Consider the following 20381-nt stretch of genomic DNA (forward strand, 5'->3'; position numbering starts at 1 on the left):
CTTTCACTTAGGACTGAAAAGGGGTAAGATGTCTGAGAGCAGCCAGCAGACAAAACCAAGAATGGAAAAGAGGGCACGGCCATCACATCGATCACAATATTCAGTGTGATCTTTGTTCCCGGGAGCAGTCATGTGCAGAAGGCTGCAACTTATGGGCAACACAAACCCGTGCAGCCTATGAACAGACGGGAGAATGTGTCACACAGGAAGAAGGACGGACAGAGACATCGCTGCAGGCTAAAGGGCTGCGTCGTGGTCGCTCCTCAATTGTGCAAGCGAAAATATTTGAACATCCAAACATCCACATTTTTTACTAAGTAATATTGTCACCCAACTGACACAGTTTGCCACAAACGTCACGCTGTTTCCTCTCAGTCAAATGGAAACAAAAACACGTCTCACAAACACACAAATGAAGCAAACCTGACCTGCAGAACGTAGTCAAGAGCGAGGTGTCGGAAGCACTTGCGAGTGATGCTGAGCGTGCCTGCGGCTTCTTCAACCTCATGAGGCTTGTTCCTCGGCGCCTGAGCGTTCTTCACCTGTGCTATTTCCATATCCTCACGCACTCTGTCAAAGTGCTTCTTGGTCTCCTTGAACTTCCGAACATCCCTGGCAGAAACAGAGGAGTGAACGTCTAGTGAGACATCAGTGAAGCATCTTCACAGTGGATCACAAGCAAACTACAGTTTAGGAGCAGAATTACAGACTTTGGACATTTAGAGATGCCACAGAGTCGATATGAGGTCACAGGTAACCTACTTCAGCTGCGCTGTTCATGATACGTCTGTGACAACATATTTGGGCTGCAAAAGGGCAGCAATAGGTTTAATATTTAAAATCACCAAAAAGGTTTTCAGGGGTAACAGGAGTACATCTGCTCTTTAAAGGTTATAGACTTTTTCCACTTGTGCTGAATATTTTATACGTCTATAAAGTTCTGCAGGTACCCCTGGCTGAATCGCAGGTTTACTCACTCTTTTACAAAGTTGTGCAACTGCTGCTTCACAGACCGCTGAGCTTGATCAAACAGGATCTGAAACACATGAAAAGAGGATATTAGCATTTCTATATAATCATCTCACAATGCCTCAGATTGATCATGTGACCCTTTGGAGAGAGACCCACTTTGACGTGGGGAAGATTTGAAGTTGTACACAGTTAAATCAGCTGGTATTTTTCTTCTTTTAGCATTACAAAGAAACATGTAGCTCCTTCTAACATTTTCTTATTACTGTTAAACCAATACAGCACAAAAAAAGGAAAAATAATTCATGTCATCTGCACAACCTCGTGAATTTTGCCTTTTCTCAATAAGACATTTAAAGGGAAAACAACAGCACACTTCTGTCAAAGCACCTAAAGTGCATTCTAACCAACAGGTGGCGACAAAGCACAGCTTTTTCCACACAGTGGCTGCAACTGATGCAAAAAAAGCTTTTACTGCCTGTTGGAGTGAATGGCGGAGGAATGTCACTTTGATTCACTCTACACCCGCTCTAACACAATAACACACTGCCTCTGGTTGGGTGTTTTACATTCAAGATCCCTCCTTCTCTCTTTCTCCGTCTGAGCACATCGTCTGTGATTACTCCTGCCATGCTGCTGCTGCTGCTGCTGCTGCTAAATAGGTCACTCGGGCAGAGAGGGAGGAAGGAGAGGAGGCTTTTGGTACAATGTGCCACTGCAGAGACTGCATCCAGTGCAAACCCACTCAGACAAATCGTCAGCGCTCATGTGCTATCAACCACAACTGAGCAGCTAGATTGGTTAAAGGGTTTGCTTCCTCATCCTGTCTGAATAATTGGATGTACAACTGTGTGTGTGTGGATTAGAAGACTTGAGTTTGAAAGGCCTTGTAAAACTAGATTTAAGGGTGTTTTAAATCAGGGATTACAGGACTTAAAACAATGTGGTTGAGATGGAAGTGGTCAGTTCTGTGGTATTGTCGCCATCCCTTCTAATAGAGACGTGTTTGTTTTGATGGTGGGTTAAGGGTCCCTTTTATTGCTCTATAATCTCACTGGTTCCAATTAAAGTGTGAGACTGAGAACAACAAAGCAGTCCTATCATACTGTTCGCTTCATGAATCCGCACATCATTAACCATCGACTGTATGTGATCAATGAGTCAAAGGAATTAATCCAACACTGCACCAGATGCCGTTTCATCCAGCTCGCCAGCAGCACATCAACAGGCGGGACAACCTTCAATAAAGTGCTTTTGAGGACTTCAAACACCATTCAGTTTGACTGCAGATCAGAGTGTGTGGTCAGTCTGTTTCCCCGGCTGCAGTTTAACAAGCTCTCAGAAAAGCATAAGTGAGAAGCGAGGCTTTGTGTCCTCGAGGGCTCCCGCAAACACGCGAGGACTCAGAACCAGCAGGGAAGCAGCCACAAACACTTGGGTGGAAGATGATGTCGGGCACAGTGCAAACAGGACTGAGGCGGACAGAGGCTCAGCATAAACCACAACCTCTAAAAGCAGTCGAGTCAACAAGCACACTTCGTGTTTGTGTGCGTGAGCGGTGGCAGGAAAACTGCTGCGAGACTCCGTGACTCTGGGGGTAGCGCAGCCTGTAGCATTCCTGAGCTGCTTTGTGGCAAGCTGACACCCTACTTTAATTGGGCGAGATGCCACAGGTTGCCTCTCTGGGATGTGAACTAGCCTGACTCAAAGAGATGAGGGCAGGATTAACAACTCAACGCATAAAGGTAAACAATACGTGAAAAGAAACATTGCGTCAACTTGGTCATTCATGGCTCTCCTGTCTCTGAGTTAACGATCGAGACCAGTTTCATATCGAGAAGACATCAAGAATCAAGAACGGCTTCATTGGCAGTATATATATTGTTACATACACACACACACTGAATTTGTCCTCTGCATTTAACCCATCCTTAGTAGAACACACAAGCACCCAGCAAATTACAAGCAATGAAACACGCAGGAGCAGTGGACTGCCATGTCAGGCACCCGGGGAGCGAAATTGGGGATTAAATGCCTTGCACAAGGGCACATCAGCCAGCTAATGGGGGGGGATCAAACCAGTGACACTCCGATCACTTGTGTTCACTCCAAACTACATTCGACTGGATATAACATCACGTTTTTAAACAGAAGAACAGTGTGGGATTTAATGTTTTATAAAAACAACAGAGAGGATTAGAACTTGGATATATACGAGTTTGAGCACAGTAAAAAGCTAAACGTTAGCATGTTTAATACGTGTCTGCTGAGCATTAGCATGACGATGTGCTAACCGTAAGAATGTTGCCATGTTGTTAACATGTTAATGTTATCAGCAAACTAAAGATAAGCTTATTACAGACTCGTGGGGCTCCTGTTGTGACTGCGGACTGTCAGCCGTGGTAAAATTATGAATGAGATTTGACTATCTGGCACGTCTTCCACGACCTGATATCAGAGCTGAGGAATGAGACGGATACAAACAGCGGCACAATGGCTTACTGTACTGACAGTCACTTTCTTGATTTCTCCCTCTCACTCCACTGGCATGTTGGGACACAGACTGATGTCGGGCAAATTATCTTAAGCCGAACTGGTGATCCACGCACAAGAGCATAAACACACAACTGACACACGTCTGTCAGTCTGTCGGACAGAAAACGTCAGTGTGTGGCAGGGAAAAAAAAAATGTTGGTTTTTACACTTTATAATGAAATCTGATGCGACTGTTTGGCCATGAAGTCAGCCTTTTTGGTAACTGTCTCACTCACCACACGGTGAAGTGGTGATTCAGGTATGTGTTTTAGGACTGAAGTCAAAAGGTTGCAGCCTCGTGCATGTAAACAGGAAGGACATAAAAAAAATTCTAAACATCACTCAATATAATGCCGTCCTGTAAAACTTACCCTACAAATATAACCTCAACATTCAAAATGCATTTCAATCTGCACACTTCCAAAAACGTCAACAACCTGAACAACAAAGATAACAAAAGACCGTGAAGCACTAGAACAACTTGGGACATACTGCATATGCTGCCTGAATTATTTACTGATCTATTGTGTGTGTGTGTGTGTGTGTGTGTGTGTGTGTGTGAATGTGTCCCTTAGCAAGTTAAAATCCCTTCAGTGTTAATCTTTTTATTACTATCAATATGGAGTATTGAAGGAACTCAAGCATCAGTTTCTCTGTGGCCGCTGTGCTCGCTTTGAAGGCACATTTTCACACATTTTTCTTACTTTCTAAACAAAGGATGAGGTTGTGGTCTGTAAGAAATGATAAGGACTGCAGCCGCACACAGAGAAGCCTTCCCGCTGCGTCTCGCTTTGTTTCCAAATATAACCGAGAGACATGAGCACTGGCATCACTCAGTGTATGCGCTACATGAACATGCTTATTCTATTCACATGAGTTTAATCAGGAAAAGCATACTATATGTATGTAAAAATATGTAATTACTAATATGTCTTCTCTCTACCTACTATAAATCTCATCTAATATATAATCCCTTATATGATTTCTGGTTTCACCACTGTAAGACTTGGCAGCTGAAAATGTTAGCCTCTCTTTGAGTCTCTCTGTCAGTCGCCCCTCATTTCTAATGGATGTTCAGAGAGTCGAACACGAGTCAATAATTCATCGAGTATTCATATGGAGTTTCATGCTTGAATTAAACAGGGACTGTTAAAACGCTGGCCTGATTCTGTTGACGCTTCTGCTCATCAGCAAGAAAAATCTACCGTGAAATCTTTGGAAGGGAGAAGACTCGGAGCTGAAGTGAAAAGTAGCCGCACTTGGCTTGTGTTTGACGTTCGCACAAACAAAAAGCCTGTTTGCTCTGTTGTGTGGCAGCGGGCTGGTAGAAGAGCCGCACCATCAGGAACTGGAGGGAAGCAAGGGCCAACACTCCTTCATACTGTTCTCGTCCACGCATACGCTCAAACGTGGGCGCCGTCTGTGTTTATTTTATGAATTTTATAAGCACCCGAGCGTGGCCGTAACAAGGGCGCTTGGCACTCAGCGGTCCCCCCTCGTACGGCGCCATTTTACGCTCTTGAGTGCTACAGTGGCAGCTGCATGCGCACAGAGGGACGTCCGTCACCAGCAGCAGATATAACCATCGCCATTTCTTATTCATTGGAGCACTGCTGGAGTCCCTCAGCTAGCTGAGCGCTACACACTTAAATGCACATGGTGTCTTTCCTGATTAAAATCCGAACATGTGAAAGATGTCAGCAGAAAATGTTACCGCTTCAACTCTAACATCAGTGAATGATGATGATGATGGCTGCATTAAGGTCACAATGTTGCAAATATGATAATTTCAATGAAATCTGTCATCTTTTCAGTTTTCGCACCGCTCGTGCACGTCGCGGCCTCCCTTCACCCACCTTGTTCTGCTCTCACATCAAAGTAACAAAGTAAACCTTTGAGAGCCAATCATATTAATGTCCAGGATCACTATTGGCTCTGATGGAGGGGAGGGAGAGCGGCGAGGACACAGGAGGCTGAAAACGCAGCTGAGCTCACGGTGGAAGAGGCCAGCTGGTCCCTGGCCAAACCACGCTGTCTCGTGGTCTCTAAAGTGAGACACATAGAACCAAACCACATGGGCAAACAGGGAATCTGTCAGTGTGACAGAAACACTGACAGACAGGAATTGGGAAGCACTGGGAACACAAAGAAAAGTGTATGTGAACACATTTACAAAAGGGCCAAACAAAAGGTAAGTCTCAGCACATCGCGATCTATACAGCCTCAAAGTCACACGGAATCAACACTTCCCTGATTGACAGCTGCTTTAAAGATGGCATGATTAAATACTGAGATAAACTGTGCTCGTCGAGGTTTTGACAGCAGACGCAACAATTTGGCAAAGGCCCGATGACCTGCTGAATGTCAGAGGCTAATTGCCGCTCAGCGTCCCGTCATGTACATTCCTGTTCGTCTGCCTTCGTGTTTTCATGGAGCGTTTTGGAACTGCAACAGCAAAGCACGAAAAAGTTTTCCTTTCCACTGCTGTGATTACAACTTAAACTCATCACCCAGTTTCTCCGCTCAGGGTGGTCCCTCCCACACACACACACACACACACACACACACACATATATCAGACAAAGAGGACACTATTGTATGTCCATGTTCTATTGACAGTCGCACACATGCCTGACCATATGTAACACACTCTGCGACATGTCAAGGTTGTACTTTACTGTCCAAAAGCTAAAGCTAATCCACGGCTGGCTGAGTGACCCACTCCATTAACCCTCCATTTGTAATTCTGACCTCTCTCTCTCTCTACCAATAGACTGAGAGCAAATGGGATGGAGGGAGTGGCTGATTTGTGATGACACGTCTTTAAAAGGAATGTGATATATACACACACACACACATTGCACTTTACAGCACGCAACGGGTTCAAGCTAATGGACTTCAAAGGGCCTCAGAGGGGCAGGATGGGGGGCAGGGGGTCAGCAGCCTTGAAGGCAGGGAGGGGAAACGACACAGCAGTGAAGCAGAGGCTCAGATTAATGAAAATACAGTAAAAGAAAAAAAGAAAGAAAGGAAGAAATATTATCCTCATGTTATTGTTGTTCAAGGTTGTGATTCTCAGGAATGTTATCAGGGCTGCCTGTGATAAAATAACCCGCAGATAACTGGTTTGAAAACAGAATAACCAATAAGGCACCACTTTATAAAGAGTTTGAGTGAGTCAAAATGAGTTAAACCCTGTAGGACCGCAGCCGTGACTTATTCAGACTGCCACGTTAAAATGCCATCAGATTAATGAAAAATGTTGTCTGAAACGGGAATCAGAGTCGTTTTTTCCTTTTGTCCTGTGTGGTTTGAGACGTGATGCGCCTCTGACTGACAAGTGCAGCACTGACACATTTACACAGCGGCAGGCTGACAGATTTAATGATGTGTGAATGAAGCAGTCCACGTGGAATCAGGCCCAACACAGCTCAGCTTGACCCTCCGTATTGTTCTATAGGGAATATAAGACCCTTGTGAGGCCTTAAATGCCAATTAATGTCAGCATTTCAAGAAGGGATGACGTCACAGTGCTGGTCTGTCTCAACCTACTGTATGTGGAGCATATGGGGACAGTCTGGCGTGTAGTCGGACTTACCATGTGGTAGTTGATGATTTCCTGGAGGCTTTCGCCGCACTTTTCCAGGCACTCCTGCACAAAAAGCACTTTATAACATCGTTCTTTAACTAGACAAAGAAATAGTGCTGCTGTATTTGCATCTGCGGGCAATGACGCAAATAAAAGCTGTCACAAACTAAAACGGAAATTTATTTGAATTCTAAATTAAATAAAATGAAAAGAAACACAATGCTAATATTCAGTCAAAGCTGGTTAATGTCACCGAAGTGTACTTTTGTGCTCTGGAGGATTTTTTTCCCCTTGAACCCCATACGGAAAAGGGAACTATAATTGCAGGGCTGATTCAGTTTTTTTTTTTTTTTTTTTTACAATGGAAACTACAAATATGAACAAGACTTCAATAAGAAACTCACAATTAGTCATACAGTCAAAGCCAAGAAGGCTTTTAATAGTACTTAATGTCAGCAGGAAGATGCTGGTGCTGCAAGCCAAGCCAGAAATAAGTTTCCAGACCCGATCTGATCCTGACTTACTAATCTGTTAGTAATCAGGTTTACTCACACAGAAACACACATATACAGAGTTGTAAGGCTAACGCCCAATGAGATGGAAAGTCCCCATCCTGTAAGCCTAACAGTCCGATCCACTACATGACAGACAAATAAAGGCAATAAAACCACAACAGAGGCTATAATGGTTTAAACAGATGCTGGGTTAAATGACACAATTCTGGACTCATCAGATCCTCACCGAAACCATCTCATCCTTTTTGCACTGCTGAGACAGATCCCGGATGCCGTTGACAAAGAGCTTGTTGGCGCTGACATACGCCTTCCCTGCTTCAATCATGCCGCTGCATAGCTTCACCAGCTGTGGAGCAGAGAGACGCAATCAGAGGGGATGAGTGAAGGCATCACTTTCACCACTCGCACATCACACTGATAGCAGGGCCACAGTGACCATTTAGGACACTGAGGACGTGTCCGTTCTCTTTGTGGCCGTCCGTGAAGTCTGCACTGTTTAGCTTCTACTTTAATAAGAGGAGATTTACTGTCTTTTTAGTTTTCAGTCTGTGTTCTAACGCCAGGCTTTCAGTTTTTCAGCACCTCAGTTCTACTTCCTCTCAGCTGCTAGCCAGACTTTAACATTTTGGCAAACATATTTGCCTTCTCAGGTCTGAGCACTAAATACACATTGTTTAGCTTAGCATAAAGATCACAAACAAGACGAATAAGCTAGCTTGACCCTGTTCAAAATTTTGAAAATATGCCAATCAGCACTTTGAAAGCTCACTAGTTAACACATCATATTACATTATTGTCCGATTTATACACAAACTAAAATGTTAAAACCACAAGTTGTGGTATTATGAGAAGCTGCTTCAGGTCTCAATGCTACCCTACGCTAACAGTGTCCTGGCTTCGGCTTCATATTTAGTTAACAGACCTGTGACTGTTGTCAAATGTTCTGACCTGAATTATATCAAGAAATTGAACAAGTATTTCCAAAAAGCCAAACTATTCCCTTAATCTTAGATATTCATATGTCGGCTTGAGCTTTGCTTCCTCTGCTGCACTTGAGTGCACCGGAGAAGAACCTTATAGAAAAACACTAATAGAGTTTGGTAATCAAGATCAAAATCAACTGAAACGTGTGTCACAGAGTAGTTTCTTTTTTCAGCTTCCCCCTTTTTATGTTAAACTTTGCAACTGGATTAGATTAGAATCACTCATGCACCAAACAAAGTATTAATTGATCCCAGACTTGCAGATGTTATCAAGTAAGCGAAATAAGCATAAGGGAAAGGGCCTCTCTCCAGTTTTCTGATGAACATAAGAGGCCAAATAGACTACCATTAAAGTATTAGAAAACAATGGTTTGATTGTGGTATATTAAACCTTCCAGTTTAAAGCGCCAAGGACGAACTACAGTGGAGGTTTCCACCACTGATGACATTAAAATGAAGAACTGCTCCTCGGACACACACCATAATCCAAAGTCAAAAGGAGCAGTTGGACCGGTGACCTGAGCATTACAGGGAAAGCATGTGGCTGCCTCATTACAAGGCAACTGGGCGCTTTGAAAGCCAGCGCGATGCAGTCCCAGTCTCTGCACTGCCGCCACGTCACACGTTTCAGAGAACCTCGGCTGCGCTTTTCAGCATCACGCTGTCCATTTACACAGAGTGTCATCAGAGCAGGCTAGCAACGTTAGCACTGTGAGGTTAGTCACTGCCGAGTGTTTCAACGGTGGAAGTGAACAGCCGGGTGTAGATGTCTAATGTCTGTTGCAACAAGACGGGCTGCAGCGGCGGAGGAAGTATTGAGATCAAGTGATAGCAGTAATACTGCAGTATAATTGGAAGCCAAAGATACAGTACAAACATCAGCTTTGATATCAGCGATTTGGGGGCAATGAGAAGAGCAACATACTTGAAAGTTTCAGCTCATATTATTAATATCCTGCCTCTAAATATCAGCCGTTCAGGACCAGATGGACTGACAGTTGACAAATTAATATTGCATGTCTTACCTTATCTAGTTTTGCCTCGATCTCCACAACTTCCGTTTCCACCTCATCAATATTTGCCCTGAAAAACACAAGTCAGGAAAAACTGTTAGTGCGTGTGCAGTAACGTCATTCCTTCTAAAACAGGCTTGATGTAATCTGCTTGTGATTTCCCACACTGTCAGAAAGCACGAGGACGCCCCTTAGATCCTCGAGTGACAGATGAAGTTGTGCTGAGCCAAACCCAGACATGTTCGAGCAGCGACGGGCGAAGGCTTGCTTTAAGTGAGCGAGACGCCAGAGTGGGAGCAGTTCAGCTCTGTCAAAACAAAGTGACAGACACGGTCTCTGCAGAGTCAGGGGTACACGGCCGCCGGGCTCATCCCAAACCCCAATCCACCTACCCTCTGTCAACACCTCCACCACTAATGTCACACCCAACCACACCCACACACTCACAGCTGCCTGGTGGAGCCCCCTAAATACACCACTCCCAAGCTACTGGATGATCTGATTCTTTTTCTTTTGGTAAGTCTTTATTTTCTTTTCCCTGAAAGCAAGTCAATAACGAACACTTCTCGTCATATTTTTCGCACTTCTGAAGAAGCAGAGTTGCAGCTCGTGTCTTGCTTTCCCTTACACACACTTAAGACTACTTTTCCTTTTGACATACAAACACAGCAGCTCAGTGATGACAGTTTCGGTGGCAAATATCAGCCACATCTCTGTCTCATCAGTTTCTCTCTGGCCGTGGGTGGATTATCCCTCCTGGCCGGGAAGCAGAGAGCTCAGGAGACGAAGGATGGCGCGCGCTCTCATACTCTTCTCCACCCCCACAGTTTTTTACTCCAAACATCTGTGTGTGTGTGTGTGTGTGTGTGTGTGCTTCGACTCGTGCAGAATGGAAACATACATTACTAAAATAATCAATACCATATTATTCCACATGTGGACATGTGTTATTGTAACCTCGGCTGATCTCCGACTGCACAGCCTTCAGCCAACCACACCCAGGGATAATCTTGCTGTGAGCAAAGCTGTTTTCATTGCTGATGTCATTTTGTGAAACTGCTTTTTTATGTGATCACGCAGAGCTTAGCAGGCTTGCACTTTTCAGGAGGCTCAGTTCAGAACACAGTTCAGTTCTGCAGCATGTTAGGCTTGATGAAGGTGCCTCCATGAATGCATTTTTCATTTCAAATTAATAATGAATTGAGTCTTTAATTCATCCATGCCCCCGATTTATATTTTATTTCAACCTTTTCTTGCTCGATTTACTTTTAAAAAAAGATAGCATAATAAAGTCACAAAAATGTCTTCACAGTGTATTTATTTCTCTGTATCAGGGCTGAATTTTCCACCCTACAGAAGATGTAGCTCTATAGTTAGTAAGGACTGACCTTTATCCCTCTAAACAGTGCCTCCTTTGTTTTCTAGCCAGCAGTCACTTTCACTTTATTCTACATTGTAACAGACTACAGCAGAGTTAAAAGGTATCACATAGTGTTGACCCATAATATAATGCAAGTTCAGCATAACTCAACCTGTTCTACCGGTGGGTGAGGCAAAAATATTACAGAGCTCAAGGCCCTGAGCATCCACACAGCAAGCTGCTGCAATATTTTCACTCTCGCCTTTTTAAGAAGACTAACATGAGGTTCAGCCACCCAAACACAATTACTGCAATACATTATTGCTAACATTGTCATTTATTTAGTCTTCTTCAGTTTTTTTAGACAGTTTTGCTGACTCTCAAAGCTCAAGCTTTTACTGCAGTGGTTCCCAACCTGGAGGTTGAGACTCCCCAAAGAGTCATAAGATGCAACCATCTGCTGCAGAGATGGTCAACAAGACAGGAAAGTAGAAGACAAAATATTACTACTGTGCAATATTTTCTTAATTGTTTCTGACTTTTCTTCATCTTTTTGTGTTTCCCCTTGTGAAACACTGGAGAGATTAACTCCTCAGGGCTCTTAAAGCTTCTGACGAAAGGACAAGGAAAAGTTTCAGTTAAGGAGGGGTCGCCAGAAGGGCCACAAGCCAAAAAGGTTGGCACCAGTGCATTAGTGATTTACAACCCTGCATTAAACCCATGTAAGAGAGCGTCAAGTATGTGGGGTTAAGGACATGGTGGTCTTTCAAAAGTTTTCAAATGCGCTGAATGCATTTGATAATGTTGCAACAGAAAGGCAAATGTCAAATAAAGTCACTGAATAAAGATAAACGTTGAACTAGCTACTTTAGTCAAAAAAGAAAAAAAGAAAGTAAACAGTGGGTGCAGATGCCACTGGAAGCTCTGCTCCAAGTGCAACTGAACCAGTGAGGCTCAGCATAGCAACATCCCGGCTAGCTGCTCTCCAGATGTGCGGCCTCTGTCTACTGGGACAGCTGCTCCTACTGAACCCCCTCCAGGCTGTAAACTCCCCCCCCAACTGCCCCATCTCAGTGCACATGCCTCCCGTAATGGATGCACACGGCGCCCCGGGCCTGTAGCCACGGCAACCATCTCTGAAGCGGGCCTCAGAGGTCCCCGATGTGCTTGTGAGCTGACCCTTATTCACACCACAGGGGAGCAGAGAAAGCTAAGTAGATAATAACATGACTCACAATGTGGCTACTGTGACAGGAGATGACCAGAGTCACACCATTAAAACCTCATCAGGAGGCTATTAAACACTGACTGACTCAATACATTTACAACTCCTTAAAAAAACCCCAAAAGACTGTAGGTTCACGCGCCTGTTAGTGAGCACGGTTAGTCTGGGATCATTTATGTGTAAAAACATAATAAACATTGAGATTGTGCTGAGTAAGCGGCAGCACTGGTGGTTTCTGGCTGGTGACATGCTGACGGGGCGTCCAGAGGAACGGCTGAGGTGCTGTTTATTGAACACCTCTGTTTCTCTTTAATGTTTTGAGCATTTGAGATGTTGTAACGTACGATAACATTTAATCCCGCTGGCATTTTTGTTTTGTTTTGTGGTACTATAACTTTTAGAGGTCCTGCAAGCATTTGTACAACTTCCAGTACGTAAAAGTACTCAACTGTTACTCCAGTAAAGGCATATATTATTAGCAAAATGTGTTCTTAAAGTATCAAAAGCATAAGTATTTCTTGCGGCTTGGCTGCTGCGTGTGAACCGGACGGCTGAGGGGGATGCAGCTGGGCACAGATGCCTCAGAGGGTTGTGTTTGGGAGGGTGAACCGCAGCACAGCAGCCTGGTGGCCTGAACTGAGAACGAGCAGGTGGGATGCTGAACAGAGCCAACACTGGGTCCAGGTAGTGACCCCTAAAATACAGCCGTGCCCCCCCCTCAACCACCCTGCCAGCTGGGGCTCACTGACTGAACCTACAGACGACGGGCTGCTGGGGAGAGTGAATTAGCCAGTGAGCAAAGCAGCGTTTCAGTGCGTTCCAGTCTCTCTGCCAGCATACGAATGAGAACAGCTGCAGAGAGAATACAGGCCAGCTTCAAGTGAACCTCATCAATGAGCTGACTGTTTGATATCACTCTGCTGTTTGCTATTTAATACACTCTTCCATATTTTTAATCTCTTTCATCTATCCCCTTTGAATCTGAATTCAAAACCTACCACAGAAGGTTTCATTAGTGTGGACAGTATGGGAAACAGGAGGAGGTGGGATGGAGGAGGGGGAACTGAGAGGTTGGAGACTGGGCGGACCTGTCTGTCTGAGGGCTCCATTGTCACAAGGCCACTTCCTGTCAGGAGAAATGGCAGCATTTTGTTATAATATTGATTGCTTTAGTGCCCTAATTGAGGCCGGACTGCAGGGCTGAGTGCCTGATTATAGGAGGGTGGGATGCCTGAGCAGATTCCCTTCAGCTACGATGAACAGAAGCTCGGGTTATTCTTAGCTTGTGGGGCTCCTAATGTCCCCCGCCCTGTCCTGCCCAGCTCTACCCCTCCCCCCATCCCCAGACCGCTGCATGAACTAATGCAGGGTCAAGGAGGTACCCCTGGCTATGCAATGCCAAGCACTTAAAAACAATCCTAGCCAGCACAACATCAGAGCATAAGCCGCGCACTCAAATATCTTACACACTTCCTCGTCCCTGTACAAAGATTGACTAATTCAGTTTCTCTAAACGTTCAACAGGCTTGTATGGTGGTGCAGTAAGAACGATGCTCACCATTAAACGAGTCTGACTAGCTGGTGGCGTGCTAGCCTTTGCAAAACAGACAAAACAACAGTAAGAGTGTAAGGAATGGTTTAAACAGTGTTTACATTTTTTAGTTTGTCCGGCCTACAGTCGTAGTGTTGTTTCCAAGGCCGTGGCTCACATTATGATAGAGTGCGGGGTGACAAAGTATGTATGTATATCATAACATCCTCTGTGTAATATTTCATGTAGTGGAAACCATCTTGGATGCCATATGAGTGATCAGGCTAACGCTAGTAATTCTGTCCTGCTCTTCATTGGATTTGGTTACGTTTACTCTCCAGCAGCCAGTGTTACCCACGACAGCATGAAACTCACCAAACACATCGGATGGTCTTTATCCTCAAAGGATTTGTTCTCATAATAAAGCGAAAACATACTGTTTGGATTGTCATTTCAATGCGTCTCCAGTTTAATTGACTACTGACACTGAGGTTAGCTTAATTAGCTCGCTAGTTATCGCTGTTCAAAACTCCTAGTAACAGCTGTGATTTCAGCTGACCTGCTTTGTCTCCACCCGTCTGAGATCAAGGACCACTTCTTTCAAAAATTACTAAGAGGTTAATCTGCCACCGTTATTGTAAACTATACGTGAGAGCAGCAGGAAGTAAGTGTGGTGAGGTTTAGTGTACGGACTCTAACCATCCTTATAACCTACAAAGAAACTTTTACATCATCATCCTAACAATTTAAGAATCACAATGCACAAGCTGTCGTAACCCAGTCTTAATGCATTTAAGGTGCAGAGGGAGTTCAAATGTCCCCTTTAATACCATTCCTGACATGTGTTCAAAGCCCTGACTATTGTTTCATAAGCCCGGGATTTCATTTCCACTTGAAAGCTTAGACGTGTTCCTCATACTTAAATAGGCAAGCTCTGTGTTGTGAAAGAGTCCAGCCGCACCGCAAACACTCGTCACATTACTGCACCAGACTGTATCGAGTGCGCCGCTGTCGCTGCACTAACCTCAGCACACAGCACACATCTGCACTGATGGCTTCTCAGAAGTGACGTGTCTCTCAGAAGTGCAATAATTACTCATTTATGATTATAGCATGCTGGAGGCCTGAGCATTAAGCCATCGCTGAACGCACAGATTTAGCTGCCTGTGCTGGATGTGTGGAATCCATCATGTATGTATCCGGGCAGGCGTTCAGGATTCATTTGAAGGTCTGGTTACTCTTCTACAAGTGGAGGTTCTGACTGTCTGTTGTGCCAAATACTTGTGTCAAACAAACAGCTGACTGACAGCCATTCACCAAGGCCTGTTTCCACAGCAACAGTCATCTACGCTGGCAGACGGACGGCCCTGCCAGCCCACCCACTCATTCAGGACTCAATGCAAGAGACCACCAACACTCCCACCAAACTATTTCTCCACAGGGGTCTTGTGTGTCTGATCTCTGTAGATCTCAGTAGAGGATGGGGATCGTCAAAGCTTCAGGGTCACATGGTTTCACATTAGTGAAATTTTTACTATTTTTTAATGAGCAGTCAAAAGAAATAACTGATTGATAGAAATAATTATTTAGTTTATAAGTTGTATTTTGGAGAGAACAGACCTCCTGCTTTTGTCATCAGAAGTTATAATGATGTGCTGTATATATGAGGCAGTCATGAATTAAACTGCAAAAACAGAAGCCACAAATCACATTTGGGGAGATAAAAGCAGCCTTCTTTCACCATTTCACCAGACCGAAATAAAATCTGGCAAGATAAAAGCCAACCCCCACCCCTTAGGCCCTGGGGGGAGGTCACCTGACCCAGCATGTCCCCATATAAGAAGGATACACACACCCCAAAAAAGAACTGGGTGTATTTTAGCAGAAAGGAATTCACCCTCTCTCACAATAATGAAACATCTCATAAATCATCAACAAGGGCAGAGGCTCATGCAGGCCAAGAGCAGGACAGCTACGTCTGCATGAAAAGTTATAAAAAGACCCAACAGAACTACATTTATATGAGACTCAGACAAACTTATTCTGCTGTCAACCACAAAGGACAGAACACAGAACAATGCAACAGAGTTAAAATTAACCCTATTAAGCTAATTCTGCACAGTTGTGTTTTCACATGCGACAAGAGGCCTCTGAAATGCAAATTAGTTTAGAGAGGGTGTCTCTGAACAGACATACTTATGCATCCCTTATCTTTTCAGCAACAATTTCCAAGCCTTACGGTCCTTTGTTCAATCTCAGACGCAAGTCTTTGTTATCATCTGACAGGAAACCGAACAACAAAGCTGCAAACTCAGAGCTGATGTGTGCACTGGAGAAGAACTGACGCAGGGTGATCATCTCTCATCCTGTCCTTGTCATCTCAGAGAACGAAAACGGGCGTGATCCGGCAGCCTATAGGCAGCCAGCCCACGTGACCCAGGACTCCGAGACCTGTACAGTATTTGGACCACGTTTTACGCAGTGACAGACTGCAGTCAACAAGGTGTCAATCCATCAAAGCTCAAAGCATGAGTCTGAAACTTCCAGTACTTACACATGGAGCTTAACGGGCCACCATCTGAACATCTCTCATCCAGAGTCCGACTGTAGGAAAAGCAGGAATTTGAGTCCGGCCGATAATACATGTTTGTGTCTTCTGACTGCACGCAGCCTCCCCAAGATCAACACTCCTGATGTTTTTTCTGACTGAAGGAGATAACTAGTCTGGCGGCGGGTTGAGCGCTCCACCTTAGATGACCAGTTTACCTCCTGAGGGTGAACTTTTGCCTGTCTGCTCCCCAGCACCACCTCCTCCTCCTCCTCCTCCTCAGTCCCTGCCACGCTCCTGCCAACTCTTCCTCCTACATGCTCATGGGTTGACCGTGTGGTGCTTCTCAGCACGCCGCAGACCGCACCACATAAATCCTGAGGGAATGAGCAGCCTGAGGTCTTGACGCGTCTCCTCAGAAATCAGCACAAAAACAGTCAAAAACACATTTGGTGTTTGTTTTCTCCAATGAAGCCACAAACAGAAGCTATTTCAAGTGTTTAAACTAAAGGTTTAACTAATGAGTTTTTGAAGGCCAACACTAACACCAAAAATACTGACGGAATAATGCCAGCGTTGAATGACTTTATATAAGACCATCCCTATGCCAGAAACTGCAAATGCTCAGCGTCTCCCCTATAATTTTCTTCCTTGAAATGACACTTAGATCTTCAGTAGACACTTGAAACTGCTCAGCAAAACCAAGATTAACTAGGAAGTGAATAAAAATGATTTTGTGACTGATTTTATGCAGCTGTGGTCAAAGAATCAATTACAACATCCATCTATTATTAGTTTTTAAATGTTTGATTTAAAATTCTAAAGGCGGTTTTCCAAAGAGATTAAAACAGTTGAAACTGATGCGGCTGAGGCTGAGGTATTCTGATGAGCATGACCCCAAAACACTGGGTCCACTATCTCCCGTAATGCAACTTGACTCCCACCAGGCGAATGTGCACACTTCAATAGCACCAGTTTGTCATAACAGACTTTCTTGCGTCTCCATAACCCCGACGACCTTGACATCATCAGCGTTGTGTTCACAGACTTCAGAAACCTCTCTGCAAAGCCTCAGATGACATTTTCACAAGCCTAAACCTGATGAGTAAACCAATCTTCAAGCGTAAAATTAGTGGAATGCCCCTTTAAGAAAAGACTACTTTCATAGCAATAAAGAAGGACATTCTGGAAGATCAACGCATTTCAAACTTTTAGTTATGCATTTTACTGCCCATCAAAGTCCACAAAGATAAGCTTTCAAATGTAACCAAGCATTCTCACAAATCCTCCTGTTGCTGGCGTCTTATTGGACCTTGAACAACATGTGTGCATATCTTCAAACCCTCCCTTGGCGAGAGACATTAGTTCTGGAGCTGTCCAACGACCAACGGTTCACAGGCAGTAAAGCGGCCAGGCAGAAGTCCCTGAGCTGGGAATAACATTCCCACTTAATCTGAGCAGATGAATCCCATCTTCCTGAATGTGCACACGAAGAGAACAGAAAGACATTCTTCAGCAGAAACATTCAAATCAAACTGCAGCCAAGCTTATTCCTGCAAAAACCTCTGCCAGGGCCGTCCGCCGACACGTCCAAGGAAAAAGTCAGATTCAGGTTTTTATTTGAACACGACTTCTCGTTTCAAAATAAAGAGTGGAAACTTCAAAACTGAAGGAGCAGATTGACATTTTGGGAAATGCACTTACTTCCTTTGTTATATCCCTTTTACACGAGACAAAAAAAACCCAGTAACAACCGGATGGAAACCCGACATTCAAGTGGACGCACTATTTTTCAACCCTTTTCCAGTGCGATGCTTTGACGTACATACAAGCATCCTATCATTTGCTAATTAGCAGTAAACACAAAGCACAGCTGAGGCTGAAGGGAATTTCGCAGGCATTTTCATTCGACAGATTAAAGAGTCAGGGACTTACTTAAATTACTGCAGTTCGTTCTCAAAGGACACATTCACATCTCTATAAAAAACAAAAAACTAAATGGACATTTAAAGCTATACCACAAAACTCCTCATGTTTGTGCTAGATGAACAGTAAAGGGCTCACCAAAGACAGTCAGCCTCATCGTGAACGTCCATACAGAATCTGTGGACTGAGCAACTGATACGAGCCTATGAGAATCTGAGAAACCACTGCTCCTTATTCCTCAGCAGAAGTTGATGTCCCAGCAGCTCTTTAGCACCTCGCTCACTCATGCACACACACAGTAGACGCTGGCTGCCAAACCCTGACATCCTGACACTGTGGCGACCCTGTGAGAGTGACCCGGCCTCTGGGGAGCGAGCAGCTGCCCTCAGCCCCCGGTCTGATCACAGTCCAGGCTCACAGACACGAGGTGGGTTAGCCTGCCAAAAGAAAGAAAGAAAAAAAAACAGTCCTCCCTGTTTGTTTCACAGCTACAGAGAGACAGGCTGCAAACCAGCAGCAACAGCTGATGAGGCCTTTCCCGCTCTTTTTCAGATCAGGCCTGTTCGCATTCAGCCAACACACCAACATGCAGATGCCTCTATGACACCATTCGGGAGGAAGAAAATCTTAACATGAGTTGAGGACAAAGGCCCTTTCAACCTAAAAAAAAAAAAAAAAGAAAGGAAAAATGCAAGTACGACAAGCACTGCTGTTTTCTCTCACTGAAGGTCTAAACTCGGATTTTAAAGTAAAGAAAATGACATTGTTTCCATTTATAACTCATCTGGTTCGGGGATTTGTGCAGCAGACAAATGGCAAAACATCTGGCTTATCTAATTTTAGCTTCTACGCAGACAGATGGAGTTACACGACCCAAGTAAAGTCAGAGTCATTAGCCGAATTTCAAAGCAGAATTCTTTCTGCTTGCGTCAGAAATACAAAGAGACGAGTCAAAGCGCATGTCTGAGACTCCACATGTTATAAACCCGAACGCCTGTAATGCGGCAGAAAGTTTCTCTCCTGCTGCATTGGAGTTGAATTTGTGAGGGTTTGCTTTCCCGTGTCAGCCTTTCCACTAATATTTCAAAGTTTTAACTACAGGTCAGCTGTGGAACAGACGTCGTCTGCACAATATCGCCTTTCATTCTGTAGTCAGACGGCTGGATGGATTTCAGCACTGAAGACAGTTATATGAAAGTGTCTAAAAGCAACTTCACATCTTATTTATTCTGACAAAGAAACCCCCCCCCTCACAGAAATGACTGCTGATCTTCCCCTTCATAGGGAACATCCTGAGCTGAGGAGATAACCTGACAACCGGGCGATTTTTCTGTTCACGCCTGAGAGATCTGATTGGTGGTACAACCGGTCTGTCACTCAAACTCAAAGGATTAAAAGATGACAGCAGTGGGAAAGAGGCTGCAGATTTTCTAAGATTTTCAGGCAATAGAGACGTGTGTCCATGGCTGAAGGTCTGAGGAGGTTACTGCTTTTCTGCAAAACAAATTTAATTTACAATTTAATCGCCACATTTTAAAGGTTAAGTTTTCTCACTGTCAACAAATCTCATAAAAAGACTGAAATCAACAATGAATGAGTTTTGTCTGTGTTATTCAAAGCCTGATATAACTTATTCCTCTTCCCTTTTCCCACAAACGATTAGAAAGCCATCAGTGACGCTGGATGATGTGATCTGTCACTACTGTGGACACTCACATTACGGTTTATTTTGATTTTCTGCGACACTGTGACGCTCCTTCACTATGTTCTGACATTTTATTAAGAAAAGCAAGACAGATCAATCATAAAAACCAACGATCATATTACACAATAATTAGATTAACTAAGTTCCAGCCCTTTTTTATATCAAACAAACCTCCACAGAAAGTTAAAACCTTCTCCAACGTTGTCCACGGACAGTGCAACCTGCATTGAACTGTTGACAAGCTGGAACAACATGGCCACTGACTGCAGACTGTGGATGCTCTCTCCCAAAAGTCTCTGCTATCTTGAAGGGTATATTTAATGGGTTTTGTTCCGTTAGCAGGTTTCTACACATCATTCACGTCTCTAAAGACCTTTGGTGCCTTGTGGTCAAAGCTTTATCAGCTACTGACACATCTTCGGTCTGTACTGAGCACTACAGCCACAGCACAGAAGATTACAGAGATCAGTTTGCAGCAGCTG

The 20381-nt window shown here is 44.2% G+C and overlaps 1 protein-coding gene across 3 annotated transcripts in view; it reads right to left on the reverse strand.

Annotated features, from left to right (window-relative positions):
• The window catches only part of acap3a (ArfGAP with coiled-coil, ankyrin repeat and PH domains 3a), a 52819-nt gene that overhangs the window by 19073 nt on the left and 13365 nt on the right, over nucleotides 1–20381 (reverse strand). For all 3 annotated transcript variants that reach the window (XM_046396737.1, XM_046396736.1, XM_046396738.1), the window contains exons 2-6: nucleotides 9617–9674; nucleotides 7835–7954; nucleotides 7103–7156; nucleotides 978–1036; nucleotides 429–612 (exon numbers count right to left, since the gene is read on the reverse strand). In XM_046396737.1, coding sequence (XP_046252693.1) covers nucleotides 429–612; nucleotides 978–1036; nucleotides 7103–7156; nucleotides 7835–7954; nucleotides 9617–9674 — 475 coding nt within the window. The remainder of the gene's footprint in view (nucleotides 1–428; nucleotides 613–977; nucleotides 1037–7102; nucleotides 7157–7834; nucleotides 7955–9616; nucleotides 9675–20381) is intronic.

This window comes from Scatophagus argus, chromosome 8 (assembly GCF_020382885.2).
Source record: "Scatophagus argus isolate fScaArg1 chromosome 8, fScaArg1.pri, whole genome shotgun sequence".
Taxonomy (NCBI): Eukaryota; Metazoa; Chordata; class Actinopteri; family Scatophagidae; genus Scatophagus; species Scatophagus argus.